The sequence below is a fragment of the Felis catus genome, chromosome B4 (assembly GCF_018350175.1).
Source record: "Felis catus isolate Fca126 chromosome B4, F.catus_Fca126_mat1.0, whole genome shotgun sequence".
NCBI classification, from domain to species: domain Eukaryota; kingdom Metazoa; phylum Chordata; class Mammalia; order Carnivora; family Felidae; genus Felis; species Felis catus.
In genome coordinates, this window is record NC_058374.1 from 12,063,225 (window position 1) to 12,080,812 (window position 17,588).

Consider the following 17,588-nt stretch of genomic DNA (forward strand, 5'->3'; position numbering starts at 1 on the left):
GCAGTACAGCAACAAAGTGATCAAAGAACTGGGCTGGTCCAGAAGAGAGAGGATCCGTCCTGCATGAGGTGAGGAATAGCAAAGGGTCCTCATTGGATGATGTAGAACGAATCCCGTCTAGGAGGATGCATCGGTTGGTGAGAAGATACGAAAGGGAATGAGCCCACCTATGTGGCCAGAGAAGGTGTGCGTAGGTATGTGAGAGCTGCCCGAGGCCAGTAAAGTTTTGGTGCAATGGTGGAGATGGGAGGGCAGGTAGGGACCAAGCAACATGGGACGTCGTAAGTTGTGTCTAGTCATTTGGACTTCATCCTGCGCTATGAGGAGCTATGGAAGGATTTCAAACTGAGAAGTTTAATCACTTTTATTTTGTGGGCTGATGGTTCAGGAGACAGCCTGGAGAATGGTTAGCAAGAGCAAGGGAGGGAGAGAGAACAATTAAGTGGTTATAAACTGGGAGCGATCATCTGCAAAATAAGAAAAATAATGCCTACTTTGTGGAATTGTGAGAATGAAATGAAGTACCATCTGTGAATGTGCCTGGTAAGTTATAAAAAGGGAAGGTATTCTTTTTTAATGCCATCTGGCAAATATTTCAACTCTACCACTTTCCCTTGTGACTGACAGTATCCTGATTTTCTCAGCATTATTTCCTGTGCTGCTTGTAACTGGAGGGGGTGGGGGTGAGGGTGGAGATAATCTGACCTAGGAAAGGAGGAAATGATTTTCTTTATTTCCTGAAAGCATTGTGTTTACTTAGACAAACCAGAGTGTTTTCCAAGACATCACAATATTCTCCAAATGATTTTGAGGCAATTTGCCATGCCTGAGAACTATAGGATCTTTTTTGTGACTGGCATTTAAATTTTCCAGGTGGTTTAGAAAAAAAGGGGGGTGGTGGGTAGTGAAAGACCTAGTCTTTTATGGTCTTTATCTGAAAAGAGGCGCTTGCTTTTCCCCCGGAGAAGGGACTTTTCCTGACTGGACAATTAACGCGTAAGTGTTTGAGACACGAGGACGGGAAGCCTGTCTCCACTCATTGACGTAACTTCCTCATCTTGAGCTCCCATGTGGAGATCTGTTCCTCACCATCCTCTGCTCTGTCTCAGTTAATAATCACCTTGTCTCCTGTCTCTTCTGTTCCAGTGGCCCCTTTAACCAGAGTAGATGATTGACCATTTCCAGTGATCACACAATGGAAAGGTGTTTTTTTGCCTTTTCCTTCTTCTGATAATTATAGCAATACTCATAATTGCTGCCACCATTCCTCCCACTCCAGATCAACGATCCATGATAGGATGAGGAAAGGAAAATATACGGAACTTTCCTTTCTCTCCTCTTCTCTGTTTTCCTAACATTCCTTGTTTTAACATGGAGTTCAAAATTTGTGAATCTTTGACCTGTGGAGAATTAACGGGAGGGAGAAATGGTGCGGCTGTTTCTTTTTTTTTTTCTTCAACGTTTATTTATTTTTGGGACAGAGAGAGACAGAGCATGAACGGGGGAGGGGCAGAGAGAGAGGGAGACACAGAATCGGAAACAGGCTCCAGGCTCTGAGCCATCAGCCCAGAGCCCGACGCGGGGCTCAAACTCACGGACTGCGAGATCGTGACCTGGCTGAAGTCGGACGCTTAACCGACTGCACCACCCAGGCGCCCCGGTGCGGCTGTTTCAAAGAGGCTTGCGCGTTCCATAGAGTGCCTGTTCTCTGGGTCCCGATGCTCCCTCCAGCTTGGGGGCTTTGGAACAGGGCCTGCTTGTGCATTTGGTACAATTTTTTGCATGAATTAACTTTCAAATGTTTTCCTGGCTCTTTTTAGGGATTTCTTGCTTGGCTGTCAGTTACCACGTGTGCAGGCCTCTGCATCAATGCCCATGTATGCTGTGCTCCCAGTCAGTTTCTCTCTTTTTCACTCTCTCTCTCTCACTCTCTCTCTGTGCCTGAGTCCACTTCCCTCTGTCCAGCTCATCTGTCTTTCACTGGTGATTATGGAAACTTTAGCATAGATTGCCATGCAAAGCATTTACTTTCTGACCATGGATGTACCAGCTGATGTTTGCTTTGGGCCTGGTAGATGCCAAGTGATTAAAACTCAGTCAGGTTATCTTCACCTAAAGCTGCTTTTAGTGACATTGTTCCTTTGAAACATGAGCATTTTAGAAAGGTATGTTTTTTGGGGATGAATGTTCCTTATGTATGAAGGTCTGTTTTGCCTTTAGAAAGACAATGATGAACTATAGGATTTAGCTATATAAGCTATGCAAGGTTAGTGGCACCTTGGTTTGCCATTTGCTTGTAGCTGACATCCCCAACTCTTTGTCCACTTTATTCTTTTTTTAAAAATTTATTTTCCATATACACACACATACACACACACACACAGAGAATCCCAAGCAGGCTCTGCATGGTCAGTGCAGAGCCTGATGCAGGGCTTGAACTCATGAACCATGAGATCATGACCCTAGCCAAGATCAAGAGTTGGACACTTAACCAACTGAGCCACCCTGGTGCCCCTGTTGTTCCTTTTGATGACACTAGCAGATGTGGTCTGATGCAAGGCCCTTTCTAGTTTCAATTTCTAGACTCCTAACTATTCCTTCTGCTTCTGAATATCTCTTCTTTTGGCTCATTTTGACCCACTGGGATTTCATGTGTCTGGATGTTTCTAAGGATCTTGAGAGCTTCCATTAGATTTCAGGATAGTTCAAATCTCTGTACCCCCAGAAGTGGGTTTTATGTCATTAGTTAGGAAATGTAATGTCCTGACTTTAGGTGTTATGATTTCATACAAATAACTGAATTTATATGAGTTCTTCCATATTCTCATTATAACTTAGTTTACAGAAAGTTATAGGATAAGTGCTTTAACATGGACTTGGGAGTTAGACTCTTGGCAATTCCAGTTACCAGTTGTATGACCTTGGAATACTTACTTAATGTCTTGGTGTCTTAGTTTTCCTCTTTTAAAAATGGGGGGAATGATATATTGAACTAATTTTTCCCATTTTACTATCTCATATGTGGGAAAAAAACCAGTTCTTGCCTATTGTGTGTTTCTTTCCTATGTATCTCCTTTACTACTTAACACAAAACACTGCAAAAGTTCACTTCTGATCACTAAATGTGTGGGTGTCCCCCACATCCAAGCAATTCTCTGGACACCAGCAGGGTGTCCTATAACTTAACTCAATTCTAACCCAGAGATAGTGTCACATCCCACAGGTTAAGGGCTCAGCCCAAGACTGCTCCCAGCCCCAGCACATCAGATGCCAGTCTTAAGCCCAAGTTGTCACCTGTGTTTCTGACCAACTGGCTCAAGAGTAGAGGTTCCAATGACCCCCTCTTTGGGTTCAATTAATTTGCTAGAGCAGCTCACAGAACTCCGGAAACACTATGTTTACCAATTTATTAGAGGGTACGATGAAAAATACAGATGAATAGCCAGATGAAGAGATACGCAGGGCGAGGTCTGGGAGATTCCCGAGCATAGAGCCTTTTATCTTTGTGGATTGGGGGCATGTCACCCTCCTGGTATGGATGTGTTTACCCACCTGGAAACTCTGAACCCTGTACTTTTGAGATATCGTGGAAGCTTCATCATGTAGGTAGGATGGATTGTTAACTCTGTTTTAAGCCCTTCTCCCCTCCCCAGGGAAGTGGGGGACAGGGATGAAAATTCCAATGATGACTTGGTTTTTTTCAGTGACCAGCCCTCACCAAGGAGTCATCCAGGAATCCACTCAGATAGTTTCATTAGAACAAAAGACACTCCAGGGGTACCTGGGTGGCTCAGTCGGTTAAGCATCCAACTCTTGATTTGGGCTCGGGTCGTGATCTCACAGTTCGCGACATTGAATCCCACCTTGGGCTCTGTGTTGACAGCATGGAACCTGCTTGAAGTTCTCTCTCTTCCTGTCTGCTCCTCCCCCACTCATGTGCACTCTCTCTCTCTCTCTCTCTCAAAAAATAAATAAACAAAAAGACACTCCTATCACCCAGAAATTTGTAAGTTTTAGAAGCCCTATGTCAGGGATGGCATCAGAGGCCAAATATTAACATAAGAGATGCTCCTAGTTTTCTTACCACTCTGTGCCAGGAACCTGGGGCAGAGGCCAATATATATTTTCATTATCTCACAGTAGCAGCTTCATAGGATTGGTGTATTAAATAAACTAATGAAAAATACTTAGTATGGTCTTGATACATATAGGCATACCTCATTTTATTTGCACTTTGCATTTATTGTGGGGTGTGTGTGTATGTGTGTGTGTGTGTTTTGGAGGGATTTTGTTTGGTTTTAACACATTGAAGGCTGTGGCAACCCTGTGTTGAGAAAGTCTGTTGGTGCCATTTTTTTCCAACAGCACTTACCTACTTCGTGCCTCTGTGTCACAGTTTGGTAATTCCTGCAACATTTCAAACTTTTTCATTATTATTATATTTGTTACGGTGACCTGTGACTAGTGATCTTTGATGTTACTATTGTAATTGTTTTGGGGCCCCACAAATCATGCCATGCAAGATGGCAGACTTCATTGATAACTGTTGTGTGTGTTCTGACTGGTCTGTTCTTGATTTGCCTTTCCTGCACCTCTCTCCTTTTCCACGGGCCTCCCTGTTCCATGAGACACAACAGTATTGAAATTAGGTCACTTAACAACCACAGAATGGCTTCTAAGTGTTCAAAGTGAAAAGAAGAATCACACATCTCTCACTGTAAATCGAAAGCTAGACATGATTAAACTGAGTCAGGAAAGCATGCTGAAAGCCGAGATAGTCTGAAAGCTAGGTCTCTTGTGCCAAACAATTAGCCAAGTTGTAAATGAAAAGTAAAAGTTCTTGAAGGAAATTAAAAGTGCTACTCCAGTGAACACACAAATGCTAAGAAAGCAAAACAGCCTTATTGCTGATGTGGAGAAAGTTTGTGTGGTTTGGACAGAAGATCAAATCAGCCGCAACAGTCCCTTAAGCCAAGCCTTCACCCAGAGCAAGATCCTTACTCTTTTCAATTCTGTGAAGGCTGAGAGAGGTGAGGAACCTGCAGAAGAAAAGTGTGAAGCTAGTAGAGATAGCTTCATGATGTTTGAGGTAAGAAACCTCGCTTCTCGGCCTTTTGCCTAAGATCAAGTGTAAGGTAAGAAGCTGTCTCTGTAATATCAGAGCATAACGTGAAGCAGCAGGTGCTGACGTAGAAGCTGCAGCAAGTGATCCAGAAAGTCTAGCTGAGATAATTAAAGAAGGTGGCTACACTAAACAACCGATTTTCAGTGTAGATGAAACAGCCTTCTATTGGAAGAAGGTGCATCTAGGACTGTCATAGCTACAGAGGAGAAATCAGTGCCTGGCTTCAAAGGACAGCCTGACTCTTTTGTTAGGGGCTCATGCATTTGGTAACTTTAACATGAAGCTCCCTTACAATTCCGAAAATCTAGGGCCTTTAAGAATTACCCTAAGTCTACTCTGTGTTCTTTCAATGGAACAACAAAGCCTGGATGACAGCACATTTGTTTACAACATGGTTTATTGAATATTTTGATCCCACTGTTGAGACCTAAAAAATGGATTTCCTTCAAACTATGACTGCTCATTGACAATGCATCTGATCACCCAAGAGCTTTAATAGAAATGTACAGTGAGGTTAATGGTGTTTTCATGCCTGTTAATACAACATCCATTCTGCAGCCCATGGATCAAGGAGCATTTTGACTTTCAAGTTTTATTACTTAAGAAAAACATTTTGTAAGACTAGAGCTTCCATAAAGAGTGATTCACCTGATGGATCTGGGCAAAGTAAATTGAAAAACCTGGAAAGGATTCACCATTGTAAATGCCATGAAGAACATTTGTGATTCTGGGAAGAGGTCAAAACATCAACATTCACAAGAGTTTGGCAAAAGTGATTTTAAGTGTCTCAAAGGGCTTTGAGGGGCTCAAGACTTCTGTGAAGGAAGTATCCGCAGATGTGGTGGAAACAGCATGAGAACTAGAATTTGATGTGAAGCCCGAAGATGGGATTGAATCACCTCAATTTTGTGATAAAATGTTCATGGACGAGGAATTGCTTCTCCTGGACGAGTGAAGAAATTAGTTCCTTGAGGTGGAATCTAGTCCCAGTGAAGATGCTGTGAAGGCTGTTGAAACCACAACAGAGGATTTAGAAGACTGTACGAATGAACCCAGTTGAGAGAACAGCAGTGGCGTTTGAGCGAACTCCCGATTGTGAAAGAAGTTCTTCCGTGGGTACAATGCTATCAAACAGCATCACCTTCTACCAAGAGATCCTTCATGAAGGGAACAGTCATTTGCAGCAAACTTCATTGTTTTATTTGAAGAAATTGCCGTGGCCACCCCAACCTTCAGCAACCACCACCCTGATCAGTCAGCAGCCATTAACATTGAGGGGGGACCCTCCATCAGCAAAGAGATGATGACTCACTGAACGCTGAGATGATGGTTGGTCAGCACTTTTTGGCAAGAAAGTACTTTTTGAAGTAAGCCCTATGCCCAACGTGGGGCTTGAACTCATGACCCCACTGTCAAAAGTCGCATGCAGTAGTGACTGAGCCAGCACCAGTGTGTGCCCCAGCAATAAGTTATTTTTTTCTACTAATGTATGCACATTGTTTTTTGGTGGGTTGTTTTTTTTTTTTTTTTTTTTTTTTTGGACATAACGCTATGACACATTTACTGGACTGCAGTATAGTGTAAACTTGACTTTTATATGTACTGGGAAACCAAAAAATTTATTTGATGCTCTCTGTTGTGAAATGCCCTTTATTATGGTGGTCTGGAACCAATCCAGCAACCTGCCAAGGTGTGCCTGTAGTAAACACTCAGTAAATGGTCTATATCAAACAGCTGTGTAAGCAGGGCCTAATGAAAGTGATAATATTGATTCGTCCCTAGATTTAGATGTCTCACATCCCAGGAGACTGAGCAGATTCCACTATCACAAAAGAGTCACGGTTGAAATGCTCGAGAAAAGAATGTAAGAGGTGTTGGCAAGTTTTCCAAACATAAACCAGGTAGGCTATGAGATGTGTAGATTGGGAAGTCTGGCTTCAAGGCACAGCACAATTCGGGAACAGTAAATTAAGCAGATGGTTTGTGATCGTTTAGTAAAGACTGTAGTGGTTGCTAGGAGCCACCATGGGTTTACTAAGAACAAATCTTCCCAAACGTTCCATTTCCCTTTTAAATAGTATTACGTGGTGTGTAAAACTGAGGAATGTCATTTCAGCAAGGAATCTAATTGTTTCCTTATGGACAGGATGGTAAAACATAGGCTAGATGATAGCCCTGCTGGGCTTTTACAGCATGACAGCAGTCAAAGCCAGCTGATTCATGTCATGGGTTATCTTGATGAGGGTCTCTGGCGTGATATCAGAGCCCAGCTCTGACTTGTAACCTTCCCACTTAAGACTTTAGGAGTTTGGATCCAGACATATCGGGATGGATGTGTACCAAGCAAATATGTAGATCGCCCAAAGTTGAGAAGGGTAGTAAACATAATAGACGAGAGGATACAAATTCAGAGTATTCTTGATCATTTGAAGCACTCCATTGAACCTCAAAAGATTGGATTTAATGAAGCTGAAGGTGAAAACTTTAAGCTCAAAAGCTCAAGACTGAGTAAGAAAGGAGATTTTGTTTGGTAGAAGTTCAGATAAAACTGATCTGGTCATTTAATTGATCCAACACTTAATATTTATTCATTCATTCATTCATTGATTCATTCAACAAATACATATTGAAAATACTACCTGCTGTTTACTTTTCTTGGTATTAGGGAGATGGCAGTGAACAAAGCAGTTAAAAATCCCTACCCCTGTGGAGCGTATATTCTTTATATGCCAACAGTTGTGCAGCTGCTTTAAAAAAAAAAAAAAAAAACAGAACCCGGAGAGCCTGGGTGGCTCAGTGGGTGAAGCATCCCACTTCGGCTCAGGTCATAATCTCGCAGTTCGTGAGTTTGAACCCTGCATTGGGCTCTGTGCTGACAGCTCAGAGCCTGGAGCCTGCTTCGGATTCTATGTCTCCTTCTCTCTCTCTCTGTCTCTCCCTTGCTTGTGCTCTCTCTTTCTCTCTCAAAAGTAAGTAAATAAACATTAAAAAATTGTAATGAACCTAATATTAGGCTTTATTTGCGAAAGTATAACATCCACTCTCAATGGTTACTAGTTCACATCTCTTACTTAATACCGTGTTCTTGGTGCTAGAATTTACACTGGGATGACTGCTCTTAGGTCTGGAAAAGTGAGAGTGGCCATAGCATGATGACTGGAAAATAAACCACGTTGGAGGACGATTGGTCGGCCATAGGAAGAGAACAGTAGGCAGATGTTCTATCCCTCAGATATTTGTAGGAGTAGGAGCTGAGGGTCTAAGCTTGTTCTCTGTTGCTCCCAGGAGTCCCTACTAATTACAAGGAGGCTGGTTTCTGGTAAATATAAGGAAGGTTGCCTGTGAAGTGTCCTTGCTGCAGCTGGAAGCCTGCCCGTGTGAGCTCCATGCAGGCTGACCTGGCATTCTTGGGACTCCTCGTGCTGCACCTGGTCCCTGGTGGGTGCCCAGACATGTGTGCATGGATGTTCCTATGGCATTTGTGAAGGCCACCTAGTCCTAAAACAATGTTAAAATCTATTTATTTTATTTATTTATTTTGAGAGAGAGAGAGAGAGATAGAGAATGCACAAGTAGGGGAGGGGCAGAGAGAGAAAGAGAGAGAATCTCAAGGAGGCTCCATGCTGTCAGTGCAGAGCCCGACGTGGTACTCGAACCCACGAACTGTGAGATCATGACCCGAGCCAAAACCAAGAGTCAGATACTTAACTGACTGAGCCACCCAGGTGCCCCGGCCTTAAAATCTTGAGCTCAATTTTTATAGATTTCAAGAGTCTGAGGGTGGCATAAAATACCTAAGCACAACTGTTGGGAGCCAGAATGTTTTCTTCTATCATGTCTTCGTATCTACAAGTTAGTTAAACCACTTTCTTAAGAGACATTTAAGAGGCCATTCGAGGATTTCTTTGAAATTTCTGAAGTATGTTTATTCAAACATCATTCATCCAGCCCAGTGCCCGTCCATTCTGAGGCCTTCTCTGTAATTCTGGCCCCTCCAGGGCCTCGCTTTTTCTGAACCTAATGGTGATACTATAGTGTTTGCCTCTTAATTTTTTTCTCACTGCTTTCGTGGGTGTCTCCAGCTAGGTGATAAGTTTTTGAGAGCAAAATCTCATTTTGTATTTTTCTTGTGTTCCTCCAGGAACATAGAAGCAACTCAGTAAATGACATTTGCTTGACTACTTGATTCATTAGTTGAGGGGGGATAGCCAGGACCCGTATCGTTCCAGCCACTGCAAGAACTCATGTAAGACATGGCAGGTTAAGTACACTTTAATTTCTCCATCCCTTGCCTCCAAAGAAGGGATTATATTCTTAATTTATGAGAGTCTTCTATTCTGGCGGGGCAAGCACTTTGTGCATAGTTGATTCTTTGTATATAGTTGAATTTGTGTCAATGGCTGTACTCCAGGACTCAAACAGCCTCCTTGGCTCAACCTCTGAGAGAGGGTAGAACGGCAGGTACAAATCTCTAAGCTCAGTTTAGAGGCTCATTGACTGTGATTCATGTAACTAGGGTGGCCAGATTTAGCACATGAAAATGGAGGGTGCCCGATCACATTTGAATTTCCGATAAACAACAATGCGGTATTCGGGACAGACTTTCACTAAAAAGGTGGTTGTTGTTTATCTAGAATTAGACATACAGGATACCCTGAATTTTGTGTGGCACCCTTTCACATGAACCCTATTATTTCATTTTCTCATTGGTCTGAGCTCTTACTTAACCCCCCCCCCCCCCCGCCCAGTTAATTTCACTGAAAGACAATGTTTGTGCCCCTGTGAATGATTCTAACTGCGAATTTTTAAAAATTTAAAAATTGGGAAAAACTCATATGCTGTATACTTTTTTTGTGGTCATAATTCTTTCACAAGACCCATTAATGATAATTCCACAAACATCTGGGATCTCAGCAGTCCTAACTTAATGTGTTGTGGTTTCCTTGGTAGCATAGTTTACTTGGTTCCTGTAATATACTGTGATCTTATTGTGCTCAGGTATCAAAGTAGCCACTGCTAAGAAATAAATAGCAGGCTGGAGCTCTATGCGCTGTATGCGGATGAAATGTGAATTTCGTGCATTGCCGTCTTGGCTTCTGCAAACGAGCAACTGCGTTGACTAAGAAGAGCTGTAGAAATCAAAGCAAAACATTGCCACCCTCAGTTAACTTTTTTGTTCTCTTTGTTCATCTGCTCAGAGGGAAGATCATATTCTGGTTTGTTCCACCTAATAAGCTTCTTTTTGAGGGAAAGTCATCTCACACTTAGGAAAATGGCCTCCATTTCCCCTAAGTTAATAATGATTCTCGCTGGTTAGTAGGGACAACCTTCACGTATCGGTCATTCATCCAGAAGACGTTTATTAAGCAGACGATGCTAAGTATGAGGGGGGAACAAAATAAGTGAGACGTGGTCCCTGCTTTCAGGGGCTCAGGGGAATCTGCACATGAAATGCTTGCTTTTAAATGGCTCGGCAGTCATTTAAGTGAAAGGCTTGTGGTAAGAGTTCATTAGCTCATAGAATAATGAAATGATTCTTCTCTCAAATGCTTTAAGTAAATAGCAAGCCTTATAGTCTGAGCAACAGCTACTCTTAATGGATATTTCCAGGGACTGGCCTTAGGCTGTTTCCTTCTCTCTTGGTTCTGTGGTTAGGACTTTGCTACCCGGACCAGGGACTTGTCAGAACTGCAGACCCACAGGCCCGCCCCGCACCCACCGAATCAGAATGCGCAGTGTAGCCAGAATCCCAGGTGATTCGCTGAAGCTCGAGAAGCACTGGTTGACTGCAGAATTTCTGCTTTGGGTATACAGATCATCTAAGGATCTTACTAAAAACACTTCCTGGCCTCTGCCCTCAGGGATTCTGAATCTGTTGGGACCAGGGTGAAGCCTGAGAATTTGCATTTCTAACAGACTTCCAGGAGATGCTGGTTGCCGTGCTTGGGAACAATATTTTGATTAGCACCAGTCTAGTTAGCTTGGGGTGCTGGGTTGACCTTTGGTGATGGCGGTGACTAGAACCCACCCCAAGGAGGGGTCAGTCTGGTGTTCCTTTGCCTGCACTGGAGTCATGAACTTGACAGTGGATCTGTTCCCCGGCACATCTAGCCTGTGAGGGGGATGGGTTTGGTTTGCACACAGTGACCTGTTGAGGCCGGTGTGTGAGGGCCACTGTGGGACTGTGGAAGAGGGAGCCGTTACACGCCCCATGGGGGCTCAGCCGGATGAGGTGGGCCCTGATAGGTAAGGGGATGTTTACAGGTCTGGCCCATTGCTGGGATTCACATGAATGAATGCAGGGAGACTGGGATGTACATGCTGGAACAACCGTAAATCCGCAGTCACCAGCTTGTAAATAGCACCTCGGGGATGAAGGGGAGCAGAGAGCAGGAGAGCCATATCGGGAAATAGGTCTGGAAGGAAGCTTGGGGACAAGATTGTGAAGAGTCTCAAAAGTCACTTTGTGGAATTTGGATTCGGTCTTAGAAGTTTTTGCTCTAATGATGTCTGTTTTTTAAAGTTTTCGTGTCTAATTATACTCACTCTTCTGTGTGTGTGTGTGTATGTGTGTGTGCTTTTTTCTCTTTCAGGATCAAGCATGAAAACATCGTTGCCCTGGAAGACATTTACGAAAGCCCAAATCACTTGTACTTGGTCATGCAGCTGTAAGTACCGTATCCGCCTGAGGAGCGCAGAAGGGGCTGGGAGTGGGGATCGCCAACTCAGATGTCTGAGGGGCCACAGGGTGGTGAAAGAAACGGAGGTGGCGGGCCAGCTGAGCCGTGGGAGTGGGAACAGGCACACGGGGGAGGTGTGTGACCCATCTAGACAGGGGTCTGCGGGCCTCACTGGGTCTTATCTGCGCCAGACCGACGACCTCTCGTCCTCAGGGGGGAAGCCATACTCAGGATGTCTCTTTTGCTTTTTAACGTGCGGGGTCCAAATGTTGCTTCCTGGAAACACTCCAGTGGGCGCACCACGAAGTACACTCTGCTCCCGTCTCTAGGAGAAACTCCCACCTTGTCTTCATTTCGAGGGATGCTGGGGGAGGGCAGCAGATGGTAGCTGTGGGCTCCGTCCCTCCATCTACACTGCCGGCAGATAAATGCACATGTGACTGAACTGGCCTCCTGCCAGGCGTTAAGACAAGTACAGTGGGGTCAGACTGCAACGTTGTCACCCCCAGCAGATTATTTTTGCATTCCGGTAACGCTTGAGATTACCAGAAGAGGGAAGAAATGAGAAAGCCGAATATTCGGGCCGAAACTTGACTCGTGCATGTAAGCCCTGTGTAAAAGTTAACATGTAAACTGTTAAATGAAATTAGCCTCCCCACCAGTAGGCTTTTTTTTTTTTTTTTTTTTGTATGAACACTTTTATAGGACATTGGAGGACATTTTTTGAAGTATCCAGACTGGAAGCATATGGACGACTTTTCTCTGTCCAGTGACCGTCCTGCATGGTTACCAGAAGTTTTACAGTCAGCCGCGAGGCTGGCGGTTTAAGCGGCTCTGACTGCTGGTTCCTCATTAATTCCCAATTACCTAAATGCACTCTTCCCTGGTTCCTTGCTGTTCCGTTGGCTTTATCATTTGCCACATTCTGGTTCTTCCTTGAGAGCAATGGCTCTCCCCAGATTCGGGGTACTCCCTAGAAGCTCATGTGACTGTGTTTGGTAGAGTGTTCAAAAACAAAATTCACCTGAGCAAATTTGAAGATCTGGTTGGCTTTATCAAATGATTCGTGAGTTGGGCAGCGTCCCATCAAGCAAGTAAAGGGAAGCTCCGCTGAGCTAAACAGAAGGAAGGTTTTTGAAGGCAGAGGGAGGGCACTAAAAGAGAGCAAGAAAGAAATTTCTTAACAAGGAATGCATTGTATAGGCAAGGTTGCCCTCTTAAGGGGAGTAAAAGGGATCCATCAGTAAATTTCCTAGAATTGACCAGGAAATCCTATATTGACTAATTAAAAGTTATGCTTCTAGGGAGCTGAAACTGTGGTGAGTTTAGGTCTTAAGTCTTGGTTTGTTGACTTGGGGCTTTAACCTAAGTGGGCCCATTTTGGGGCTGTGGTTTTCTTTTTTTACCAATACAGGCTGTTCTTACAAAAGCAGGTGAACCACTTTTCCACCAAATATTGACTTCCCGGTAGAAAGAACATGACATTTTAGTGACAAGATTAAGGCCCACAAAATGTCAGTAGTATATTTCAATGTGTGCTTTTTTTTTTTATCAGTGATGCAAAAGAAGAAAAAGAAAAGGCATTAATACTTGAAACCAAAGCTGTATGTGTTCACTTGCTTTAAGTTCTCTATGGATCCGTCACTAAATAAATCGGTTGAAAGTGTCCCCCTTATGTAAATCTCAGTTCTGCCTCTTCCTAGCTGGGTGCATTTGGGCAAATACCTGGGCCTCTCTGAGTATCCATTTCTTTAGTGGGGAGAAATAGTAATATTTACATAATAACAACAATATTTACATTGGAAGGTTATAGCGAGTCCTGAATGAGAAAAATGTGTGGGAAATAAATAGTGCCATAAATAGCAGGGCCTCCATACAGACTCTTTCTTTGTGGACATCTGTATCATTGCATCTGTATCTCTACAGATGGTCTTTCATTTTACGAGATGAAGTTCAAGTAGATTTAAGTTCAAAAGTTAGAACTTAAATCTTGACTGTATGCTTACCAGCAGAAGTTTATGTAAAGATAGGTTGGCATGAGAGCATAAAAGTGTCTGCAAGGGGAATGAACCTTAGAACAAAGTTTGGAAGTCTTCCTGGGGACACAGCTGTCCCACCCCTTCACTGAGCTTTGCCATCAGGGATTTATCCTCTCTTTTGCAATCGTCCTAAAACGTCTTCGATATGGATCCCATTTGTTCAGAATTTGTAATTAGACAGAGAAGGTGGGCTAGACTTGACTGTTGGGGGTACCATATGAGGTTTGTCAGGCAAATTCGTTACAGAATCAGTGGGAAGGGATGTTTGAAGTGCCTAAGGAGAACACTATTTATGTGCACACGCACCACTGAGAGGTTTAGAGGCGCTATTTATACAAACATTGGATTTGCTGGTTGTGAGCTGTTTACTTGTATATAAATTCTCTTCCCATTGGTTCTCATTACTTTTTGAAGGTCAACTTTGTTGAGATAGAACTTACACCTAATCAACTGCACCCATTTAAACTGAACAATTCAGTGATGAATGTGAGAGTGAATCGTACTCCTGAAACCACCACCACCATCAAGAACGGAAAATTTCCGTTACCCCAGATATCCCTTTGATGGGCTCCCTTCCTTAGCCCCAACCCTAGAGGCAACCACTAACACTCATTAGAGATTATTTTGCATTTTCTAAAATATTATGTCAACGAAATTATACAGCGGTGCATCTTGTGTCTGGCTTATTTCACTCATCGTACCTCTTGACATTCATTCATATGGTAGCGTGGTCAGCACTTTGTTCCTTTTCACTGCTGAGTAGCATTCTGTCATCACAGATGTTCCACATTTTATCCATTTATTATTGCTAGACACTTGGATTATTATGGACACAGCCTCAGTGTGGATATATGTTTGGGTGAGGACCTAGGAGTAGAATGAGTGGGCCATATAGTAGGTGTTAGATTGAACTTTTTAAGAAACTGCCAGTTTTGTAAAGTGGTTTTACCTTTTTACATTTTTATCAACAGTGTATGTAAGTTCTTGTTACTCTACATTCTTATCAATATTTGCTACTTTGCCATTCTTATGGGTAGACACCCATTCAATTTTAGCCATTCTTATGGGTAGACACCCATGGGTGTGTGCATTTCCCTGCTGATGAATGATGATGATCATCTTTTTGTATCCTGATTGGCCGTTTGCTTATCTTCTTGAGTAAACTGCCTCTTCAAATCTTTTGCTCACTTTTTATTGGATTGTTTATCATGATATTATTGGGTTCTAAGTGTTCTTTATATATTCTGTCTTTTGTCAGATATATGTCATACAAATTTTTCTCCCATTCTATAGCTTGCTTTTTTTTTTTGTCGTTTTCTTAATGGTGCCTTTTTAAAAACTAGCTTTACTGAGATATAATTCACATACCGAACAATTCATGCATTTAAAGTATACAGTGGTTTTGTTTTAGTCACAAGGTTGTACAACCCTCACACAATCTGATTTTAGAACATCTTATGTTCTAAAAGAGAACATGTAAGGGGTGCCTGGGTGGCTCAGTCAGTTAAACATCAGACTCTTGATTTCAGCTCACATCATGATCTCATGGTTCGTGTCGAGCCCTGCATCGGGCTCCATGCTGACAGTGAGGAACCTGCTTCGGATTCTCTCTCTCTCTCTTTCTCTGTCCCTGCCCTGCTCGTGCGCTCTCTCTCTCAAACTAAAGAAATAAAATTTAAGGAGAACACCTAAAAGAGATCCATACCCATTAGCGGTTACTCTCAGGTCTTCCCTCCCCAACCTCTCACTTTCTGTTTCTTTAGAATTGCCTATTCTCGATATTTCATATCAATGGGATCATACGATGTGTGGTCTTTTGTGACTAGCTTCTTTCATGTGGCTTAATGTTTTCAGGATTTATCCATGTTGTAGCATGTGTCGATAGTTCAATTCCTTTTTATGGCCAAATAATATTCCATTATATGGATATATCCCATTTTATTTATTCATCGGTTGATGGACATTTAGGTTGTTTATACTTTCAGTTATTATAAATAAAGGCGCTAGACATTTCCACGTACAAATTTTTGTGTGACCGTATGTTTTCATTTCCCCTGGGTATATACCTAGGAGTGGGATGGCTGGGTCAAATGGTAACTCTGTGTTTACCATTTTGAGGAACTTCTGAACTGTGATCCAAAGTGACTGCCCCATTTTACAATCCCATGAGTACTATGTCAGGATTCCAGTGTCTCCACATCCTCTCCTGTACTTGTTTATTATTTGTCTTTTTGTTGATAGCCATCCTCGTGGGTGTGGAGTGATATCTCAGTGCAGTTTTGATTTACATTTCTCTGATGACTAGTGATGTTGATCATCTTTTCATGTACTTCTTGGACACTTGTATATCTCATTTAGAGAAACATCTGTTCAAATACCTCACACAGTTTAAAATTGGGTCATTTGGTTTTTGTTTTTGAGCTATAAAACTTCCTTATATATTCTAAGTCCTTTATTAGACATATTATTTACAAATGTTTTCTCCTAAGCGCTGTCCTTTTACTTTCTCGGTGCCATCACTCGTAGCACCAAAGTTTTTAATGTTGACACAGTTCAGCTTATTTTTTTCTTTTGTCATTTACGCGTTCTGTGTCATACCCAAAAAACCAACACCTAATTCTTTTTTTTTTTTTCAACGTTTTTTATTTATTTTGGGACAGAGAGAGACAGAGCATGAACGGGGGAGGGGCAGAGAGAGAGGGAGACACAGAATCGGAAACAGGCTCCAGGCTCCGAGCCATCAGCCCAGAGCCTGATGCGGGGCTCGAACTCACGGACCGCGAGATCGTGACCTGGCTGAAGTCGGACGCTTAACCGACTGCGCCACCCAGGCGCCCCCCAACACCTAATTCTTAATGACACCTTTTGAATAGGAAACGTTTTAATGGTGATAAAGTTCAACTCATCAATTTATTTTCTCTTATGGTTTGTGCTTTTGGTGTCGTGTATGAGAAGTCTTTGCCTACTCTAAGTTTGCAAATGTTTCTTTCTTCTATAAGTTGTATAGTTTTGGGTTTTCCACTTCGGTCTAATATAAGGTCACCTGCAGGTTAATTTTAATGTATGGTGCAAGGTAAGGATGATATTCTTTTATTTTTCCATTGGGATATACCATTTTCAGCATCATTTGCTAAAAAGACTTTTCTCGATTAATTGCCTTTGTATCTTTGTCAAAAATCAATTGACCTTTACACAGCTGACTTAATTTCTGGACTCATTCTATTCCATTATTTTATATGTCTGTCTTTTGCCCATACCACACCATCTTGCTTACTGTAGCTTTCTAGTAAGTCTTGAAATCAGGTATTAGAATCCTCTAACTTTATTATTCTTTTCTCCAAATTGCTTTGGGTATTATAGATTGTTTGCATTTTCATACGAATTTTAGAATCGGCATGTGTATTTATTTTGCAGAAAGCCTTGTGGGAATTGGTTTGGGACGGCATTGAATCTGTTTGGAAACAACTGATAACTTAAAAAACTCAAGTGTTTCAATCCGTAAACATGACCAATTTCTCATTTATTTAGATCTTTCATTTCTCTTAGTGTTATATAGTTTTCCGTGTATAAATCTTCTAAATCTTCTATATCTTTGTTGAATTTATTCTGAAATATTTTCTTTTTTTTAACTGGTTTGATTTGATTTTGTTTCTAAACACTTGGGGAGTATCTAGAACACAACATTTGGGGGGACTTGTTTCATAATATTTGTGCTTGGGAGGTTTCTGGTGTCCTAGGAAACAT

General features: G+C 42.3%; 1 protein-coding gene across 6 annotated transcripts in view; it reads left to right on the forward strand.

The window, feature by feature from the left end:
* The window catches only part of CAMK1D (calcium/calmodulin dependent protein kinase ID), a 509,211-nt gene that overhangs the window by 329,942 nt on the left and 161,681 nt on the right, over positions 1-17,588 (forward strand). For all 6 annotated transcript variants that reach the window (XM_045060866.1, XM_045060868.1, XM_045060865.1 and 3 more), the window contains one exon: positions 11,719-11,793. In XM_045060866.1, coding sequence (XP_044916801.1) covers positions 11,719-11,793 — 75 coding nt within the window. The remainder of the gene's footprint in view (positions 1-11,718; positions 11,794-17,588) is intronic.